Genomic DNA, 20,197 nt, shown 5'->3' on the forward strand with positions numbered 1-20,197 from the left:
ATGTATTTTTTCTATAACTTTTTTTAATGCATTGAGATAGCGTTTTGAAGAGTTGACGACTTAGGCAAAGTTGTTCATCTTGATAAAATAAACAACTCTTTTGAAGAAGTCAAAACTCATCAGCTTACTGTTATGATGAGAAACTTTACCGAAGACACCAAGTCGCAGAAATGCTTCGTTTCGGAGTTATTAATTTTGCTCCGCTAGATTGCATTTCTGGCCCAGTGTGCAATGTGCGCAATGTACTGATTTTCTGAAATAAACAAAATGAGAATCACACAAAGTTTGCTTGTCCTTCATCCTGCGCAAGTGTAAAGCAGCGGAGAGAGAAGAAAGACACACACCCAGAAATAACGAAAGCTCATTGTGTAGCCATCGCTCCGACGGGTCCGACGCAAAGAGCGCCACTCAGTGTAGGGTTGCAAATGGTAAACCCAACAAAAAGACAAAATTCTTCTTCGTTATACTCTTCTTCATCTCCTATGCATGCAGTCGTAGTAAGCAAAGTCTGCAAAGAATTCAAAGAAGACATTAGCGCTTGTTGTATTATATTCGCTCCCTGCGCCGCACGGAGTGTACCGCTCATTGTGTAAATCGCTATCTCACAGATTAGTTCGAAAAGAGTGTGCGAAGTAACTGGGAGAACCACACACTCTTTGTCGAGTGTTGTGAGATGCATGCACAAAGTTGCTTTGCTAACGCTCTGAGGTGTTTTCCAACCCTGGCTGCTGCCGTTGTCTTCGTTCGATCTCACTGGGCCACGGTATAGTCGCTATATTTATAGTCTGGCGGATACAATTGAGCTGTCAAATAGCAGAACCAATCGAGCATATTTTTTTTTCCTTTGGTTTGTTTTTTCCGTCGATCTTGTTTTCCGTGCTGAGCACCAATGCTACCGACGTGCCAGGAAGGCAGCTCCCACACCTGGACCCTACCTATCGACCCATCAACTCATGAACCGGGGACCAACGGCTTTACTTCCCATCCGAAGGAAGGCGTGATCAGAGATGTTATGCCTCAAAACATCCCGGCGGCGCCGACTGGAATTGAACCCAGGCCTGCTGGGGTGAGAGGTAATCACGCTTACCACTACACCACCGGCGCCGTTCAATCGAGTATATCACGGCCAACAACAGAAAAGAGCACATCAGCTATTGCGATTCAAGGCTCGCCTACGCAAACTAACACCATCTTTGGGTTGGTGAAAGTTTCCCCTATCCGTAATCAACGTTTTGTTTATAAAAGTTGATAGTACCTTTTCAATTGTTGGTCTACAAAATATTGAATTAGTTCAATTTTTTTGATAGATCGAAATTCTATCCGCCAGACTATAAATATAGCGACTATAGCTTAGACCTATCGATCCTATAGTCGCTATGTTTATAGTCTGGCGGATAGAATTTCGATCCATCAAAAAGCTGAACTAATTCAATATATTGTAGACCAACAATTGAAAAGGTACTATCAGGTACTAGGTCTCCGAAGTTTCAATCGCAATAGCTGATGTGCTCTTTTCTGTTGTTGGTCGTGATTTTCTCGATTGGTTCCGCTATTTGACAGCTCAATTGGTTCCCGAGTTTTTATCCGCCAGGCTATGAATATAGCGACTATAGGCCACGGTTGTTCTCATATCTGAGGCTGGTTGATAGCATGAAGTCGCAACGCTTGCTTTCGATGTTTACCTTGCAGAACAAGCAATTCACATAGCATTGAATTGCAAAACACTTCAAATCCATCTGTTTCGTTCTGTTCACTTGAATAGATAGTGAAAAGTTTGCAACACAAGAAATTAACGTGTATTAACCATGGCGAAGTGCACTTGAAATAAATGTGATTATGCATTTGAAAAATCAAGTGTTTAAACACTTCGATCAGATGTGTGGAATTTTGCGAGTGTCGTCAGTTGACTTTTTCAAAATGGCTTTCATTTCAAAAATGACATTTTCCAATTAATAGTAGCACGAAAACGTCAATTCTAATCGAAACGACGTCTGAGACAGAGTTGAAGGGGAAAATAAATTCTTTCTAAGAAAAATATATACATTATTATTTTGTAATTTTTAGTTAAAAACTCAAAGATATGAAATACTTAAATAGCAAAAAGTGTGTTAGCAGTTATTATATTTATTTTTTTTAAACAAAAGTTTATGAAAAATATAAACTTTTCAAATAAATATTGAAAACCTTGGACACTTAAGAATTGACAACACTCTTAGAACAACAACTTTTTTCTTCCTGCGAGGATGCCAGAAGAACCCTGCCCGCCTATTCTTGATAGGATCTAAAAAATCATTAAAAGCTCTCGATTCATCTGCTTCGTGCTTGCTGATCCGAATCAACGTACAGCTAGATAACCAAAAAAAAATCAACAGACTTCCATTACCGCAAGTGCCTCAACCTTGAAAAGACGTTTAAAAATTCCCATAAATAATGCATCAGTAAAATTCAAACTTATGTCTCTCTCTCTTCCTATCTTTCTGCCAGTTAACGCGTTCATTATTTATGACCAGCGGCTACCGTTGTTTCGCTGACCAACCAACCACCAGCCTCGGCCCAAGGTCAGTTGAGATCGGATGGTGATAAAGCTTCCTGCTACTCATCCCTCCCAGGTTCCATGAAAGTGGGTCACAACGATGATGATGGTACACGACGTTGAAACGGTAACATGACGGTCTCGAACCATATATTAATTTCTGGATGGTCATAATTACCGTTTAACCGTCTCAGTGAGCTTAATTTTCTGGCTCCGACAACACGTGAGTGTGTGCTAACTCACTCGCTCTCTTTCTCTATGTATATCAGTGCGCAGTGACAGACTGACTGTGACATTGCCGGTGAGATGCTGAATGTGTAATGAACTCCAACTTAATTATGTTAATGGTGATGATTAACTGAATTAGATATTATTGCACCTCCCCGTTTGAGCATCATCCTTCTCGGACGGATAACAAGCAAACTCTCTAGCCCTGGCTTTCGGTAGATCTCCTCTGGGGCGCGACTTATGATGATGTGCTGGGTAACCGTGCAGAGGAAAAGTGGTAAATAGCTTAACTTATAACTTTGCTACCACACTGGAAACCGAGCGGACGGCTTTTGACAAACGGTGCTGACAAAAGTCATAGTGGAGGCGCCCTTTAAGCGAGTTGTCGAAAAAAAAAACAAAAACGGAGCGCCTCCAGCATTTACGAGTGCGTTGGGTTGGGTGGAGCGCTGAAACCGTACGGTACAGCTCGTTACGGTGATATTTCATTTAATTACATCAATGTCCCAATTTAGCTGTAGTTAATCAGCTCGGTCTCGGGTTGCACTCTCGGGTTGGCATAATTGAGCCTGCACGCCCTGGTGAAGCAGCACGCGGGGGTTTACGGTTCAATGCTTGTGTTTCTCTCGGGGATTGTGCTAAAATGTGTGCGAACCGGTTTGACATTTAAATAAATAGGTCTCTTCCTCCTCACGTTACGGACGGACCTCACCGGATTGAGCCGAGAGTGAGTGTACAGCGAGCACACACTTGATATGATAGGTAGGTACTTTCAAGCGACAGAACAAGTTTCGAGTTCCAATTCGCAAATGTAGTCCGCACCGGGGTACACCTTAATAAAAACGAGTACACACCATCAGCTGGCCGGTCCTGGCCTGGTCTGGCTTACCTACTTACATATGTATGGCAGCTCAGAGACCCAGATTACGCAACGAAAGTGCTACAAGCTGAGCAGAACGAAATCCGGCCTCGTCATCGTCGTCGTAGTCGTCGTCGCGGTACACCTATATCAATATCCATACCTGAACGAACGGCGAACGCAAGGCCCATGTTTACGAACGGGGAAAAGTATCGTATCAAATGATGAAAACACCGATGCACTTCTGCCACGAGAAGTCTTGCACGGGAGATGGTAATCGAAGAAACTCAGAAATTGTCACCGGTTTCAACCGTGCGAACTGCGGAGACTGGAATGCCAACTCGAGTGTACAGCAGTTCACGTTCTATCAACAAACGGATCGATTGCACAAAACTGGATTTTCTCAGGCTTGGTCGGACGCCCTGTTGCATAGCTACATATATGTAGGTACCTACAACGTGTTTGTTTTGATGCAATACGAGATGCTCAATGGAGAGCTTTCGCTGCCACACGGGTGAGGGTTGGTTTGTTTGAGTTGATGTGGGCTCGGTTGTAAAGGGGGCCATGGTGGTCTTATGTTTGGGAAAGCAAATTTAATTTTCAGTGCACTTCGACGGCCCGACAGAATAGCTGCTGCAGCCAATGACTTGTCACTACAACACTGGGAGATTCAACAGTTTCAGACATCTTCGATATCAATCAGCTTCATAAATATCAGTAATGTTTTCAGCTGAGGAAGTGCACCCAAAGAGCATAGAGATAAGCTTAGGAACAAAAATAGTTATTCCTATTTTTTAAATTACAATATTTGATTTTGTAACTGTATGCATTTGCAGTTGAAATTTCAGGCACTTAACCTTCGGATTTGATCGGTCCAGGTTATCTATTATTTTTTCAAAATAAAATTACCTGAGTTTACCAGGTTTTCCAGGTCTTGGACGGAAAATTTTCAGATTCTTAGGGGAATTTTATTTTAAACGTTTAAAATATGCAGTGTACCTCAAAATTAAGCGTGTAGTAAGTAAACAATTGGTGCTACTTCTCAAGTATCTTATTTTACACCAATTGTTTTACTTACGACACCAAAATTGAACGTGTGTTCAAGGTTGTCTTGAAAGGTCTGCCCAGTGGTGAATACCTGGATCAGATCAAAGATGAACTGGCAAAATTACTTGGAGGTGTGCCAGTCCAAGTAATCGAAATGGAAATGAAATCCCGTCCTGGCGATTCGCACAACGGGATTTCTAATGATTTTTAATTAGTTCACTTCAAGTCTAGTGAACTAAACAACCTTAAGACCTTAGAAAAAGCTAGCCTTATGCTCCATGTCCGAGTGAAGTGAAGGAAGACTGGAGGAAGTTTCCAAAACCTGGATGGGGTCACGGAACTAAAAATTGCTACATGCCAACTAAATGCATGAATTGTGGTGATTCCTCTCACGCAAACGATGACTGCCCTGTGAAGGAAGATAAACTAAGAAATTTAAATGTTCAAATTGTGGTGAAAACCACAAATCCCATTTTTGGGAATGTAAGACTAGCAAAGCGATCCTAAAATCTCGTTCTAAAGGTGCGTTTAGACTATCTGATTTGTTGGTCTGATTTGAGCGGACTGCTCGATAATTTTGTCGGAGGCAATGTTCGGATGCATTCACACTTTTTCGACAGGATGATTAGATTTGACGTTTGATTTGTCGAACAAAATAGGTTTGCGTTTAATTATCATTATCATCCATTATCGTTTGCGACAAACGGAATTCGGATGGGTAGTAGGTGGAGTCATCGAACGTGAGAGCAAGCTAGTGGACCAGCAAGACTGCTATTGTCAACTTAGCTTAGCTTAGCTTAGTCTGACTGCACGTATCGATAGTTGCACTCCGTGATTGATCTGAACCAGTGAAATTGTACAAAGAATCAACTGAATGGGGCTTGGGAGTAACCTGCCATTCTCAGTGTACATGTTCCAGTGACTCCTACCTTTAAAGATCAATAACGTCACCGGCCACGTCCTTGCAATCAGGTGGGAGAGGGAAGGAATGTTAGTGTGTGACTTTTGTTGTTTTGGGACCGTGTTTACCTCTGCATCCCACAAAAGTCACAGGAAGGAGGTTTTGTTAGTGGGTTAGGTTCGTTGGATCAGGATTCACCTTGATAAGTGATGCGATCTTTTGTTTTGTGTAGTTATTTATAAGTGTTTTCGATTTATGCTCTAAACAGCCGGCTGTCTAGAGATGTAGATCATTATTAGATGTGTGTATACCGATTTAAACCAACAATAAGGATACTGTTGGGGCCACTCACAAAGTGTGATGATGGTTTATTTTATTTTATCAATGACCAAAATAATTAATTATAAGCGGTTTGAACCGATTTAAACCAACAGCAAGGATGCTGTTGGGGCCACTCACAAAGTGTGATGGTGGTTTACTTGATTGAATATAAAATAATTATTAGAACCGATTTAGACCAACAGCAAGGATACTGTTGGGGCCACTCACAAAGTGTGATGGTGGTTTATTTAGTTCGGAAGAAAATGAATATGTATACTTCTCTTTTTTTTATATAATAGAACGAATTTGTACTGATTCAAACCAAAAGCAAGGGTTCTATTGGGGCAACTCACGAAGTGCGATGGTGGTTTATACTATAAGGGCATAAAACAAAATCGTCACAGCCATTTCGGTTTCCATAGCTTCCTAGACACTCGGCCGCAAAATAATCTTATCCGACGGAAACGTCTCGATCATCGCGCGATTTACCGTATTGATTCAAATTCCGAACAGTGCGTTAAAATCATCCTTTGAAAACACCGTTTTTACCTAAAATATTGCTGATCCGCTCAGAATGTATTTAAACTCACGACTTATCGTAATATGGACATCCTAAAAGAAAAATTTTCAAAATCCGTCCCATACAAAAACACAAGTGCTCAGAATTTGAGCGTGTTCGTAATATGAATCAGAACAAGTTAAATCACGTTCCCGAAAGCAAACTGGATCAAGCGTGCGCCCTCCCTTCTAAACATTCCGACGCGTTCCGCCCAACATCTATCAATTACGATTTTCTGCAATAGTAGCCTGGGATAAATCCTAACGTCTTCCCTCCCACAAGACTCAACTATGTTCTTGCACTCGCAAAATAGATTACGCGCGATTAAGGTTATCCCGGCAGGAAACAAACGGGTTGTTTTTAACTGGAACAAGCTCACCAAATACAATCACCATGGTAGCACCAACAACTACATACTCGAGTCTTGTCACTATTAGCAAGACATTAAAAATAACAAGGTCCAAAGTGTGTTCCCCTGCTCACTGAAAACTCGGGGCTTATTACGGATGTCACTTCACGGTGAAAACTTGACACTGGTAGTCACGGAGAAGTGATTCCCATTTCATTCACGGCTCTTATTCTGAGTATTACTTCCTTATCACCGTGTAGTGACACCCGTAATAAGGCCCCTCCTGTTCAGGACTAGAGTTCGGTGAAAATCTTGTTCCAGTAACACAACACGAAAAGGTGATCTACCAGCGTTACTGGATTGAAAAGATAAAATGAACAAAAAGGAACGAACTCACCAAGTTTAGCCAATTGAACCTAAAGGCAGTTTGAGATGTGTTGATGGTGTTCACATTGCACACAGATACATCAACACACTATTGGCCGTGGGTAAAAGACTTCTCTTCTCCCTGCTTGATCCAGGGAGCTCCACTGCGCCGACGGGAAGCTGGAAATATCCTCGTGCTCCTCCAGCGTTAGTCCTCTGATTCCGGCTGCAGTTTTTCACCCGGTGGTGCTACTGCTGCGAGTGCTTCTTTCTTGCTGCCGGCTGACCAGCGGAACGCGTTTTGCACCCTTCGCTCGCGTTCGGCCCAAATTCGGAATTTCATTATTTCAACACTTGATAAACCGCGCATCCGACCCGCGCATCCGCCACTGCAAGTTCGTAGTTGAAAATCACTCGAGTCAAAATGTAGAATCATTTCACATTGAACAAAATTGAAAAAAATGACGGGAGGAACTCAAAAATCGCGTCCGTTCACGAGCACAGCACACTTCGATCTCCCCAGCAAGACTGCTATTGTCAACTGATTACAAATGAACAACTGCATAGCCAATTGCAGAAGTTCTGGGAAGGAGATGACGTTCAGTTTACCTCTAGTACATAATCACAAGGGCTTCTTGCAGAACGCCACTTTGTCGAGACATACAAACGATTGCCAGATGGTTCGTACATGACTAGATTACCCTTTCGTGAAGGTTAAATATTGGGAACGTCGAAGCATATGGCACTTCAAAGGTTCCTGTCGATGGAGCGTCGTTTGCTAAAGGATCCACAACTGTACGAAGCTTACAAGTGTTTTATGGACGAGTATGAATCCATGGGACACATGGTGAAGATTGGAACCATCGATACAATAGAGGACACTCCTAATCAATATTTCTCGCCGCATCATCCAGTGCTACGGCCATCGAGTAGTACTACAAAGCTACGTGTCGTGTTTAATGCTTCGGCAAAGACGTCCAACGGCAAGTCACTAAACGACAATCTCTTGATCGGTCCGACAGTGCAACAAAAGTCACATGATATCGTTCTGACCCAGACAACCAGAAGTCGTATAACAATGTACAGACAGAATCGTAAATTGCTACAGGTTAAGTCAAAATCGCATATAAGAATGGCATACCTCGCATTATGTGTAAGTTAAATCGTATAGAATGAAAATTTCTGACTTATATGCGATGGCTCATTTTTCCGTCGTATTGTATCACAAATTGAATCGGATTACATCGTAAGACTTTTAAAAATAAATTTGTTATTGCAGATTAAATCGTATATGATGTTAAATCAACTCGTTTAAAATTAAACGAAAATATGCACGTACATGGCCTCCACTTTTGTACGTATAAGCCATTTCTTTGCATTGTATACGACTTGTTTGTTTGTATATATGTTTGTATATCACGAAAACAACTTTGAATATACGTGCATTCTGGTTGTCTGGGGAGGTTCCGAAAATATCCAGTAGCTATGTCAGCTGATGTTTTGAAGATGTATCGAAGAATCCTCTGGATAGAAGGTTCCTAGAAATTTTCTGGAGGTCAAACCCTAACGACAAACTGGCGGTGTACATGTTATCAACTGTAACCTACGGAACGGCAAGTGCTCCATTTAGTGCTACAAGGTCACTTCAACAACTGTGTCATGACGAAAAGAACAGATACCCCAAGGCAGCGGCTCGCGGTTTGTTGGACTTTTACATGGACGATTTCTTGTCTGGTGCAGACAGCATTGAAGAGGCAATTGAGATACAAGGTCAGCTCATTGAGATGATGGCATCAGCCGGGTTCCAATTGCATAAATGGTGCTCTAACAAAAGTCAATTGTTGGATAACATTCCCACTGAACATCAGGAGCAGAAGGTCTTACTGTCGGATGAAAAATCGACTAAAACACTAGGGCTAACATGGCAGCCAAGCAGCGACCTTTTCGTTTTGGATCTAAAGACAATTGAATTCAACGAGACCAGTAACACGAAAAGGACTATTTTGTCAGACATCGCGAAACTCTACGACCCTGTCGGACTGATCGGACCTATGATACTTGCGGCAAAGCTGATCGTACAAGAAATTTGGAAGCGTGGTAGTAACTGGGACGATCAAATAGATACCGACCTAAACTCCAAGTGGCAGAAGTTTCGTTCCCAAATCGTAAAAATGGACCCAATTGAAGTAAAAAGGTGTGTGCTTCCCCACAACGAACCTAAGACCTTTGAACTGCACGGTTTTTCCGACGCGTCGAAATTAGGCGCTCAATTTCTCGCTCAATTAATTGATAATGTGAAACGATCTCTTGAAGTCAACTTCTACCAAGCTCAAAACGTACGTATCAAACCGAGTAGCGTACATCCAACAAACAACATCTCCGGTTATGTGGCGTCACGTTGGCACCCTAGAAAACCCCGCTGACCCGCTCTCCCGAGGTGTGATGCCTGCAGACATGAAAAAGTGCAATCTACGGTGGCAAGGACCAAACTTCATTTGGTCACCAATGGACGAATGGACACCAACTACCAACGTTCCGGTTGTGATCGAAAACGTTCCTGAGATGAGGACTCTGACAACGTCGACAGTCGAACGCTTCAGCTTGTTCGAAAATGTGAGCTGTTTCGAGGTTGTGAAACGTACATTCCAATAGAATTGGATAGTGCACTCAGAATGATGGTCAAGCTAGTGCAACAGCAGTTGTCGGCGATGAATATCATCAGCAAGGAAAACCACTTGATCACTCTGGACCCTTACCTCGATGAAGATAATCTTCTCCGAGTCCGGGAAAGACTACAGGCTAACTTGCCGGAGGACACCAAAAACCAAATGGTCCTTCCGGCAAATCATCCGCTAACGATCGCACTGATCCGTTTGTACCATGCAAAGTATCTTTATGCTGGACCACAACTGGTTACCACAGCTTTGAGGCAAAAGTTCTGGATCGTTCGAGGCAAAAACATCGTCAAGAAAATCATCCGACAGTGCACCAGATGTTTCCGACGCAACCCCCTGGCGGTTGAGCAACCTGTAGGCGAACTTCCAAGGTGTCGCGTGCAGCTTAACTACCCATTCTACAACACGGGCGTAGATGTTGCCGGACCGGTAACAATACTTCAACGAAACAAGAGGTCAACGGTAAACTACAAGGGCTACATCGCTGTTTGTATGGCGACTCGAGCTGTACATTTGGAACTCGTCGGAGTTCTGACATCCAAAGTTTTCATTGCGGCCTTGCAAAGATTCATCAGTCGACGAGGTAAATGTGGTCACATTTTTTCAGATAACGGTCGGAATTTTACAGGTGCAAAGCGAATCCTTGAGGAGCTTGGACATCTCTTCCTGTCCGAGCTGCATCAAACCTCCATAGTTAACTTCTGCAGCAAGGAAGGAATGGAATGGCACTTCCAACCACCATACGGTCCGAATTTCGGTGGTAGCTGGGAAGCAGCCGTCAAATCTACGAAGTCGCATCTTCGTGTGGTGCTGGGCAACGTCACGATGACCTACGAAGAGATGTCAACCATACTGGTGAGAATTGAAGGCATCCTTAACTCTCGCCCTCTGTGTCCTCAATCAACAGATCCGACCGACCTGAATGTCATCACTCCTGGGCATTTTCTCATCTTTCGTCCGATGAACGACATACCGGAACCAGACTTTTCGGTAACTAACACTCCACTGATGAAGCGCTGACAACATGTATCGAGACTAGTTCGACACTTTTGACGTCGTTGGCATAATGACTACTTAACTCAACTGCAAAATCGGACGAAGAAGCTAAGGGCGAGCAAAATCGAACCTGGACAGGTAGCGGTCATTCGTGAAGACAACATCCCAACACAGAAGTGGATTCTCGGACGAATTGTGGCGACCTTCCCTGGGACCGACGGGATTGTCAGAGTCGCCGATGTGAAGACCGAAACCGGCGTCATCCGACGACCTGTATCAAGAGCATGTTTGCTTCCGATCATCGACAACGTTGTAGAAAATCGACGCAAATTGGAACAAGGGCTTGATAAGGACGACTAATATTGTTGGAACGTGGCCACCTTCCAACGGGGGGAGTATGTTGGAGCGTTTATGGACGTGACTTGACGAAATCCACACAGTGTGGAGACATCCATCGTTTTGACACCGGGCGGACGGCCGAAGAGCGAACGACGACAACACCAACACTCTCTCACTCTCTGTGTAAATAATTTATTCCGTGCCAACAAGTGCCCGGTCGGGGCCGTCAGGGCAGACCAGTAATTCAAAAGTGTACTGGCAAAGAACGTGGAATAAAAGTACAAGCGGTCGCAAATCAAATCGTGTGCGTTCTTTTACAAAATTAATATCGGTCCGAAAACGACAGAACATAATGATAAAAAATAACCGTAAGTTGGTGAAAATATTAATTTTTTTTTCTAAAATTTCACGGATTTGAACCGCTAATGAACGCTTGATTTGTGTTTTTATGGCATCCAGCAGCAACCCTAATAAAATATGTATGGTTATTTGGCTTAAAGACGTGATCAGGGTATCATCCAAACCATTTGTGGAATAGTTCAATCATTTGGGTTATCGTTAGGGTATGGTATTTTTATTAAGGAAGGTAAACCGATTTCACTATTCAATAATGTCCTGTGCATGGTTTGACTGATTTTTATTTTCCAGTGTGATTGGCAGAAAGACGCCGTAATGACTTTGATCATGGCATGGTCAACAAAATAGTGTTTATATAATATGAAGCATGTATTGTATAAGAATAAGCATGCCAGACAGCAGGTCTGAGAGCTTACTACGAATTTTTTTTAGAGCTTCACAGAGGTTTGGAGATCTACTGAAAAAAAATTTGAGCTTAAGGGTCGTTCGTAGATCTTGAGAACATAACTACAAACAAATTAAAAGAAATTTGCTGAAATTCATAGATCTTCAGAAAAATGTTCAAAGAAATTTTCAAAACTTCAAGCAAGCTAAAATATTTTCAGATCAATTTGTAAAACTATAAGCGAAAATTTGCAATTCTTCAGGGAAATTCGCATAATTATTATTATTATCTCTATTTAGGAATTCGCATAACTTCAGGCAAGTCCAAGAATCTACAATGAAATATAAAGTATTTCACAGAAGTTTGAAGATCTACTGAAAAAATATTCAACATCAGAAAAGTTCGTAGATATTCTGAACAAAGCTACAGAACTTTAAAAAAAAAATATACAGAACTTCTGAAAAAAAAATCACAAGAATGGTCATAGAACTTCAGATAAATTTGAAGACCTTCAAGAAAGTGTGCAGATTTTCTAATCAATTTTTAGAATCACAGAAATTTTAATTGATCTTCAGTAAAATTTGCAGAACTTCAGGGAAATTTGTTGATCTTGAGAGCGACATTTAAAACTCCAAGGAAGCTCAAATATGTTCAAGTAAATTTTGAGAACTTTAGGTATTTTAGAAGATTTTCAGAGAAATTTTCAGATCTTCAGAGTAGCCCAAGAGCCTACAGAGGAATTTAAAAAACTTCAGAGAAATTGATTGAGTCTCAAGTTTTTTTTTTTCGTAGATCTTAAGAATAGAACTACGGAGCTTCAGACAACTTTACAGAACTTTAAAGATATTTGTAGGAATTTCTGAAAAAGTGGCACAGTTTCAAAAAATGTGAGATCTTCAGAAAAATTCGTTAAATTTCAGAAAAGTACCTCAATTCCAAAAATAAATCTCATCGAAGTACAAAAGTACAAGATTTGCAGAGCTCCATGAAAGTTAGAAATAGATCGATCTGAAGAACTTCAGAGAAGTCCGTAGACCTTAAGAGAAGTCTATAGAACGTCAGAAAGTTCATACGTTTTTAGAAAAATTTGCAAAACTTCAGAAAAACTCACAGAACTTCGCGAAAGTTCGCCGATCTTTAGAAGTATTTACGCAGCTTAAGAGAAATTCAAAAATCATAACATAAATTTTTAAAACTTCAGCGAAGTTCAAATATTTTCAGATAATTTGTAGAGATTTGGTGAAATTAAAAAAAAAATTGATAAATTTGCAGAACTTTATGGAAATCAAAAAATCCACAATTAAATTTACCGAACTTTAGAGAAGTTCGGAGATCTACTGAGAAATTTATTGAACTTAAGGGCAGTTCGTAGAGCTTTAGAGCAGAAAGTTTACAGTACTTCAGAAAAGTTCAGAGGGTAGATCGTAAATCTAGTGAAAAATTTGCAGATGTTTAAATAAATTTTCAGAATTTTATTGTGGTTCTTGGATTTTAAGAGAAATTTACAGAACTTCAGGTAAGTTCGCTGATCTTTAGATATATTTGCACATCTTTAGAAAACATAGTAAAACTTCAGAAAACCTCTTAAAACTTCCGGAAAGCTAAAAAAATTCAGGGATTCATGAACTTTGTAGATTTTTAGGAAAATTTGCAGAACTTCTAAAGAACACATAGAACTTCAAAGAAATCTGTAGAACTACCGAGAAATTTGCCAGTTTTTCAGGAAAGTTTGTTGATCTTTAAAGATATTTTACCAGAGAACAGAAACAAAAGTTCAGGGACGTCCGAAGGTCTTCAAAGAAATATGTAGAATTGATTTCCTAACTTAAATTTTCATAACTCAAGAAATCAGGTAGATATATAGAAAACTTTTCCCACTAGCTTATCGAAAGTTGGTATAGACATCCTGGCTTCCCTTCATACCGCTGCTCTTGATGGACAAGATGAGCCAGATCCCTGCCGGTGTTCCTCCTGAGCATCCATTTCCTACTCTACAAAATTCACCTTCTCCTTCTCATTTCATTTAAAATAATAAATGCAATACGCTTGCCGAAGCTAGAGTAATTTTCCGGTAATTCATGATGGAAGTATTTACTTTTGATTCCTGATACAGTTTTGTTTTCTAAAGTAAATTCGAGCAGATTTTTCATTATGGCGGCGGTCAAAATCAGACCAAGAAATCAGATAGTCTAAACAGACCTTAAGCGACAGGAAGGAAACGCTCCACTTTCCCGATCAGGTACTAATTCCTCTGCTATTATCAACGGTCAGCGAGGAACAAATTCTACATTCGTATTCGTAGGTACAAATTCTTCATGCTCCCTTCGCTGCTATCAATTTTTTTTTTTTCCTTTGGTTTGTTTTTTTCCGTCGATCTTGTTTTCCGTGCTGAGCACCAATGCTACCGACGTGCCAGGAAGGCAGTTCCCACACCTGGACCCTACTGGCTTTACTTTCCGAAGGAAGGCGTGTTCAGAGATGAGTGATGCCTCAGAACATCCCGGCGGCGCCGACTGGGATTGAACCCAGGCCTGCTGGGGTGAGAGGTAATCACGCTTACCACTACACCACTGGCGCCGTTGATTGCTGCTATCAATGTTCAGCGAGTAAATGGAGCTACCTATGCTGCTATTACATCAAAATACTAGCCAACGTAATTCTAACGAAAATTTTGAAAATTTAGACCTACGAAGCATGACTGCTCCTAAAATGGAATTTTTACAGAAATCATTAATTGACATGATTATTGATATGCTCAAATCTAACTCCATGTTTGATGCTATTCAAACTGGAATAAAATTTTCGAACGATATTATCATGACTTTGAAATTCAGTACTGGTTAAATTAAATATTTTAAATTGAAATTTAAAAACCTGCGAAAAGGCCTTGACCTCCTGAACAACTATGTCCAAGACAGTACCTTTCTATCTGGTTGGGAACTTGAGATATTTTATATGAGAATTTCACGTGTATACTAGCGTCGCGTAGTGAGCAATTTCTGAACTATTGAGCATCAAGCAATAGGCTTTGACCTCCTGAAAAACTTTGTGAAAGACAGTAACTTTCAATCTGGTCAGGATCTCGATATATTCCATGTTGTAATCAATAAAGTTAAATCCCACGTAGTTTTGTCATAGTTTACGCGGTTTCCATTCACATTTTCCCTATTATCCGCATTTTGTAGGTGTTTACTGTAATCAAATTTAGCTTGTTTAGATCAAAACAAGTTTTTTTTTCTGAGGAATACTCGTTGGTTTCAGATCGATTGGTAACTCAGCAACAAAATGGCAATTGAAAACTCATGTGTGTTGTACAAAGTACAACAGCGCGAGTAACGGAGGGTTAAGAAAATATCCATATCCATTGATTTTGCCATTGAAGCTCGGCTGATTTTGTTTAAATGTTGTCTGCATTGCAATCGCAGCGGTGATATGGCTCGGTGGCCTAAAGGTGAACTTTTTTGCTTACCGAGCAGAAGATCATGGGTTCTTTCCTAGGTCCCTTTACTTTACTGAGTTGATAGGGCCTAATCGATTTTTTTCTCTCGGCTTCAAGAAGGCGAATGTCAAGTCTACAAGTCCTTTCCTGTCACTGATTGGCTTACATTCTGACGTAGCTGGCCCCGATATTGCATAAAATACATGAGATCACCAGCATTTTCACATTTAGAACGCTAGTCCCAAGTGCCACCTATTGTTTCTCTGGGCAGCTACAGCTGATCTTCATATCAGATCTGATATCAGAGTAGCAATCATAGGTGGTCAATCATCCGTATCCTCAAGTTCATTATTAGATCATGGCCTACACTCAAAATAATCTACACGTTCAAGCTTCGTGAAAGATTACGTAAGCTATACATTTTGACTCACGTAGAATGCATGTGATGTCCCTTGAATTTCACAAGGAGTTCCTTTTTAACACAACTATATAATCAATGGAATGTACGTGATTTTCACATAACATTGAGTCTATATGCGTTTCAAGTAAAGCTTATGTGATCTCCACATCTAGAAAAGGAGTCGTACGTACACTCAGAGCGGTGAAAATCATGGCGGCATCATGATGTACTTTTGTTCGGTATTCGGTAGTGGCAAGATTTTAGTATTACATTATGGATTATTTTATTCTCTTTAACAAAAACAAACTGTCTGTTTCATCGTGCTCAACAGATTGATGTCAAGCTGTCTAGCAGTTTTTTCTTCTAAGGAAAAACAAGTATCTCGGCCCATTTCCATGATCATCCAGATTGTTTATGCTGCGTATCGAATATTAAAAAAAAAGTAAGAGGTTGTATCCAAGACACGACCGTAGATTTGACGTACGATCGATCTCGGTATCAATATTTGGCGACTATGTTAGGGAAACCACTATTTGCAGGCAATTGGTGATAATTTTTGTCACCATTGCAACAGTTGGAAATTTGTGTAATTTTCAATAGTGACCTATTAAAAATTTACAAAGTATTCATTTAAGCAGCTTTGTAGAATAATTACCAATCGATTGGCTTGTTTAGAATTAAAATCCATCCGCTATTGACAGAATTATAAGTAGTCAAAACCTGACCACTTTTCGTAACGCGGTCGATTTGGTTTTTTTTTTAATTGCAACCCCCATCATGTTGCCGAAAGACGTAATCCTACGTCAAAAATCTGATGTGGCGTATTTGGAATACGTGAATAAATTAAAGAAAATTAATTAAATTATACTACTATAAATACGGTAAAGATTGTATCTACATATAAAGGAAATATTTGTATAAACAGTGTCAAAATATTGATACTAAGGCTTGTACTTGAAAAAAAATGCACCATTTTTATCCGTGTGTAACTTTTTTATCCGCAAAATTTTGCGTGCCGTCATGGAAAATCCGACTGCGACCATGAGATGGATCGGAAGACAACTGGGAATCACCCATACAACTGTGTCTCGGGTGGTAAAATCGTTTAAGGAGTCCCAAAGGAAGAAAATCGAAGACAGCTGACCCTGTGAAGGCCCGGAAGGTGTTGGATTATTTCAAGCGTAATCCGAACCTTTCGATTCGCGACGCGGCTCTGAAGGCAAAGTGTTCCGCCTGGTTCGTTCAGCAAACCATGAAACGAGCTGGGCTTCGTGTATTCAAGGTCCGGAAGGTACCGAACCGGCGTGATCAACAAAACACGGCGGCCAAATCCCGCGCAAGGAAGCTGTATCGAGAGTGGTTAACGAAACCGATGTGTGTGGTTATGGATGACGAAACCTACATCAAGGCAGACGCAAAGCAGATACCGGGGCTGGAGTTCTACGTTGCCAAATCACGGTTTGATGTTCCGGAAGACATAAAGAAGAAGAAAGTGGACAAATTCGCCAAAAAGTACTTGCTCTGGCAGGCCATATGCCAATGCGGTAAACTGAGTAAACCGTACATCACAATGGGTACCATCAACAGCGAAATTTACCGCACCGAGTGCCTCCAAAAGCGTCTGTTGCCCTTCCTGCGTTCCCACGAAGGCGAGACATTATTTTGGCCCGACTTGACATTATGCCATTATGCGCGATCGACGTTGGATTGGTACAGAGACAATAACGTTGTTTTTGTACCAAAAATCGCCAACCCCCCAAATTCACCAGAGATTCATCCGGTGGAAAGATTTTGGGCCATAATGAAGGCCAAAGTTCGAAAATCGTTCAAGGTTTTTAAGAACGAGCTGGAGTTGAAGAAAGAATGGATAAAAGTGACCAAAAAGGTCGGCCCCACCATTGCAAAAAATGTAATGAGGGGTCTTAAGGGAAAGGTGCGGGCTTTCAGCGATGGAAAGGAAATTGAATAAAGTAATTATGCCGAAACATAATCCATATGTATTTGTTCATTCCTTGAAAGTTTCAAGAAAATCCGACTTAAAATAAATTTTTGGTGAACAATTTTGTCTGGTGCATTTTTTTTTCGAGTACAGGCCTTAGAATCCTCCAATGAATGTCACCGCCCAAATCACCTACCTTGCATGTGATAATCCTGTGACGGTTAAGCTTCATGAAATGAGTGCCCCATACATGAGAATCACGTAGCTCTTGTGTGAAAAGTACGATGGAAAAAAATCTACGTATGTTTTCACGTAGCATTTACGTGAATATTATCCGGAGTGTATTTTATCATCGTCTTCTTTTCAGAAGCAATGACTTCCCTTTCACTCAAACGAGTGCCTCTGAAAACAATGTTAAAAATTAGTGATTTGTGTACTGCTACTGAACAGCACAACGAGTGCCTGCATCCCCTGTGGCTGATTTTGGTTTCGGTTGAGTTCCCTCCGCATCGCATTGTCATAGTCATCATCCACCATTATGATGTCGGTTGACGACCGTGAGGTGACGACCCCCTCGTTCGACCCCAGTCACATAAAATTCAACTACAATCCCCAAACCTTCTAAAGGCCTGGGGTTCAACTTTGTACCCACATCTTCCAGCCCCCGCTCAAAAACAAGAAAGAGGGCAGAGGAAATGTGAAGCCCACAAAGCCATAACATGCTATGTATATTAAAATTCAATCTCGCTGTTTGCAGTGGTTTCAGAAACAAGAAAGACCAGGGGAGAAACGACATTTTTATTTTCTCCCCATCATTGCGTTTGCCATTTGGCTGGGGCTCCAGTTCCCATCATTTGAATGTGACCGACCGCATTCTGCTGCTGGTTTGCGGAGCTGCAACTGGGACGAGGAAGTCGGATTGTCAATTCAGTCATCCATCTTCCCATCCGGCTGGCGGCCGGCCAGCACACAAACAGCCACAGTGACAATCGTGGAGTCTCTTCCTGATGGGTTGTCTGGCTGGAGATGAAGATTCCCACCGTCATCATCATCACCGCCAATGGGTTTGGAGGGTTTTGTCTTGAGAGGAAGTGCCCTACGTGAGGTGATTCAGTTGTTGGGTTGAGTTGTTTATTTGATGATCTGTTCATGTTTTGAACCTTCCTTTAGAAGACGTTTGTTTTGGATTCTAAACTGCGACTCAATCACCGGTGTCTGACCTACAAATTAATCACAGAAATCCTAACCTCCCCAACTGACTGAGACCATAAATCTGCTATTAGTTGCGGCAATTCTTCACTGGGTCAAATTGAAATCGGATAATTTTATTACCATCCCCGGTAACGGCACTCGTCCGCGGATGAGGCAAAAAATTGAACACACCGCGCGAGCAAAGACCCATAATTTATCATTAGCTCCGTGATTGTTTGATCCTAGCATAACAGTACCTGGGGCCTCCGGGCGGACCCAGCCAGCATTGCTACAATGCGGGCACGTGGTGGTTCTTCCTTCTCGTTTGCTCGGCACCACCAACACGCCGAGAGTCGAAGAAATAATTTCCACAATTGATATCTGATTTCAAATCTCATCGTTTCGCGTACTTGCCCTGTGTGCGTCATGGCGGTAAGCCCGAGGCCGAGCCACGAAAAACGAGGTTACCGAAAGATCAGCGCTAAACAATCTGGTACCGCTAAACAATAGCCGCAATAGCGCAGTGCACTCACACAGCCACGCCAAGCCGGCCGATTACGTCCAGGAGATTAGCGAAAAGCAGTATTTTTATTAATGGACAAACCAAACGAGCAGACACATGTAGGCAGAAGAAAGCCAAAGAAGTCCCCCGCATCCATCCGCGAGGTCACCGCAAGTAAGCACCACTAAAAATAAATTGCCTGATTGACTCGAAGTTGACTTTGTTATCTTCGCTTCTTGCGGCCAGGAGATGATGGGGCTGAACCGGACGGACGGGATCAATCTACGGAACGCACATGGTTGTTTGTTCTTTCGCCTTAGAGAAAGCTGAGCTTATTAGCGAGCGGGTCCTAGCGTCGTTGACCAACTTAAGCGAGCGACGCGTCCAGACAACCTGGACCAGGCGTCGAGCTTCCTGCCTGTCTGCCTGCCTGCCTGGTTTGATGACCCAGTTTCCATGGCCCGTCGTTGTCGCCAAGTTGCCATCAACACATCATCACCAAGTACTACTGGAACGACCAGCAGCCAGCAGCCAGCAGCCAGCAGCATCGATATAATTTATGATTTCGTAATAAAACTCCACCGCTCTACCGTGGCAGCCGTCATCAGCAGCAGTCTACATTCGTTTAAAAGTGTGTTCAACATAGGTGCTACGCTGCAACGCCATTCATCGAGTGCCCAAAGGGGGGTAGTTTGAATGTATCACGTCAAGGATTGGATTCATTCCTCGAAGCTATGCTTATGTAGGGGCTGTTGCTGCTTGTAAAAAGGTGTGAATCACGATATGCTCGGATATCACGCAAAACGATGAT

General features: G+C 41.7%; 2 protein-coding genes across 3 annotated transcripts in view; one reads left to right on the top strand and one right to left on the bottom strand.

Annotated features, from left to right (window-relative positions):
• The window catches only part of LOC135700728 (uncharacterized), a 310,244-nt gene that overhangs the window by 214,675 nt on the left and 75,372 nt on the right, over positions 1 to 20,197 (bottom strand). The gene's annotated exons all lie outside the window — the stretch shown is intronic.
• LOC135700609 (uncharacterized) lies at positions 9,836 to 10,858 on the top strand. The gene has a single exon (XM_065221165.1). It carries the CDS (start codon positions 9,836 to 9,838, stop codon positions 10,856 to 10,858), a length of 1,023 nt encoding a protein of 340 aa, XP_065077237.1.

Source organism: Ochlerotatus camptorhynchus, unplaced genomic scaffold (genome assembly GCF_037179485.1).
Source record: "Ochlerotatus camptorhynchus isolate MF236.1 unplaced genomic scaffold, CSIRO-AGI_Acam_v1.1 ptg000012l, whole genome shotgun sequence".
Lineage (NCBI taxonomy): Eukaryota > Metazoa > Arthropoda > Insecta > Diptera > Culicidae > Ochlerotatus > Ochlerotatus camptorhynchus.

Bases quoted from the DNA above. Each gene is read 5' to 3' on its own strand.
- LOC135700609 (XM_065221165.1), top strand. From the start codon at position 9,836: ATGATGGTCAAGCTAGTGCAACAGCAGTTGTCGGCGATGAATATCATC.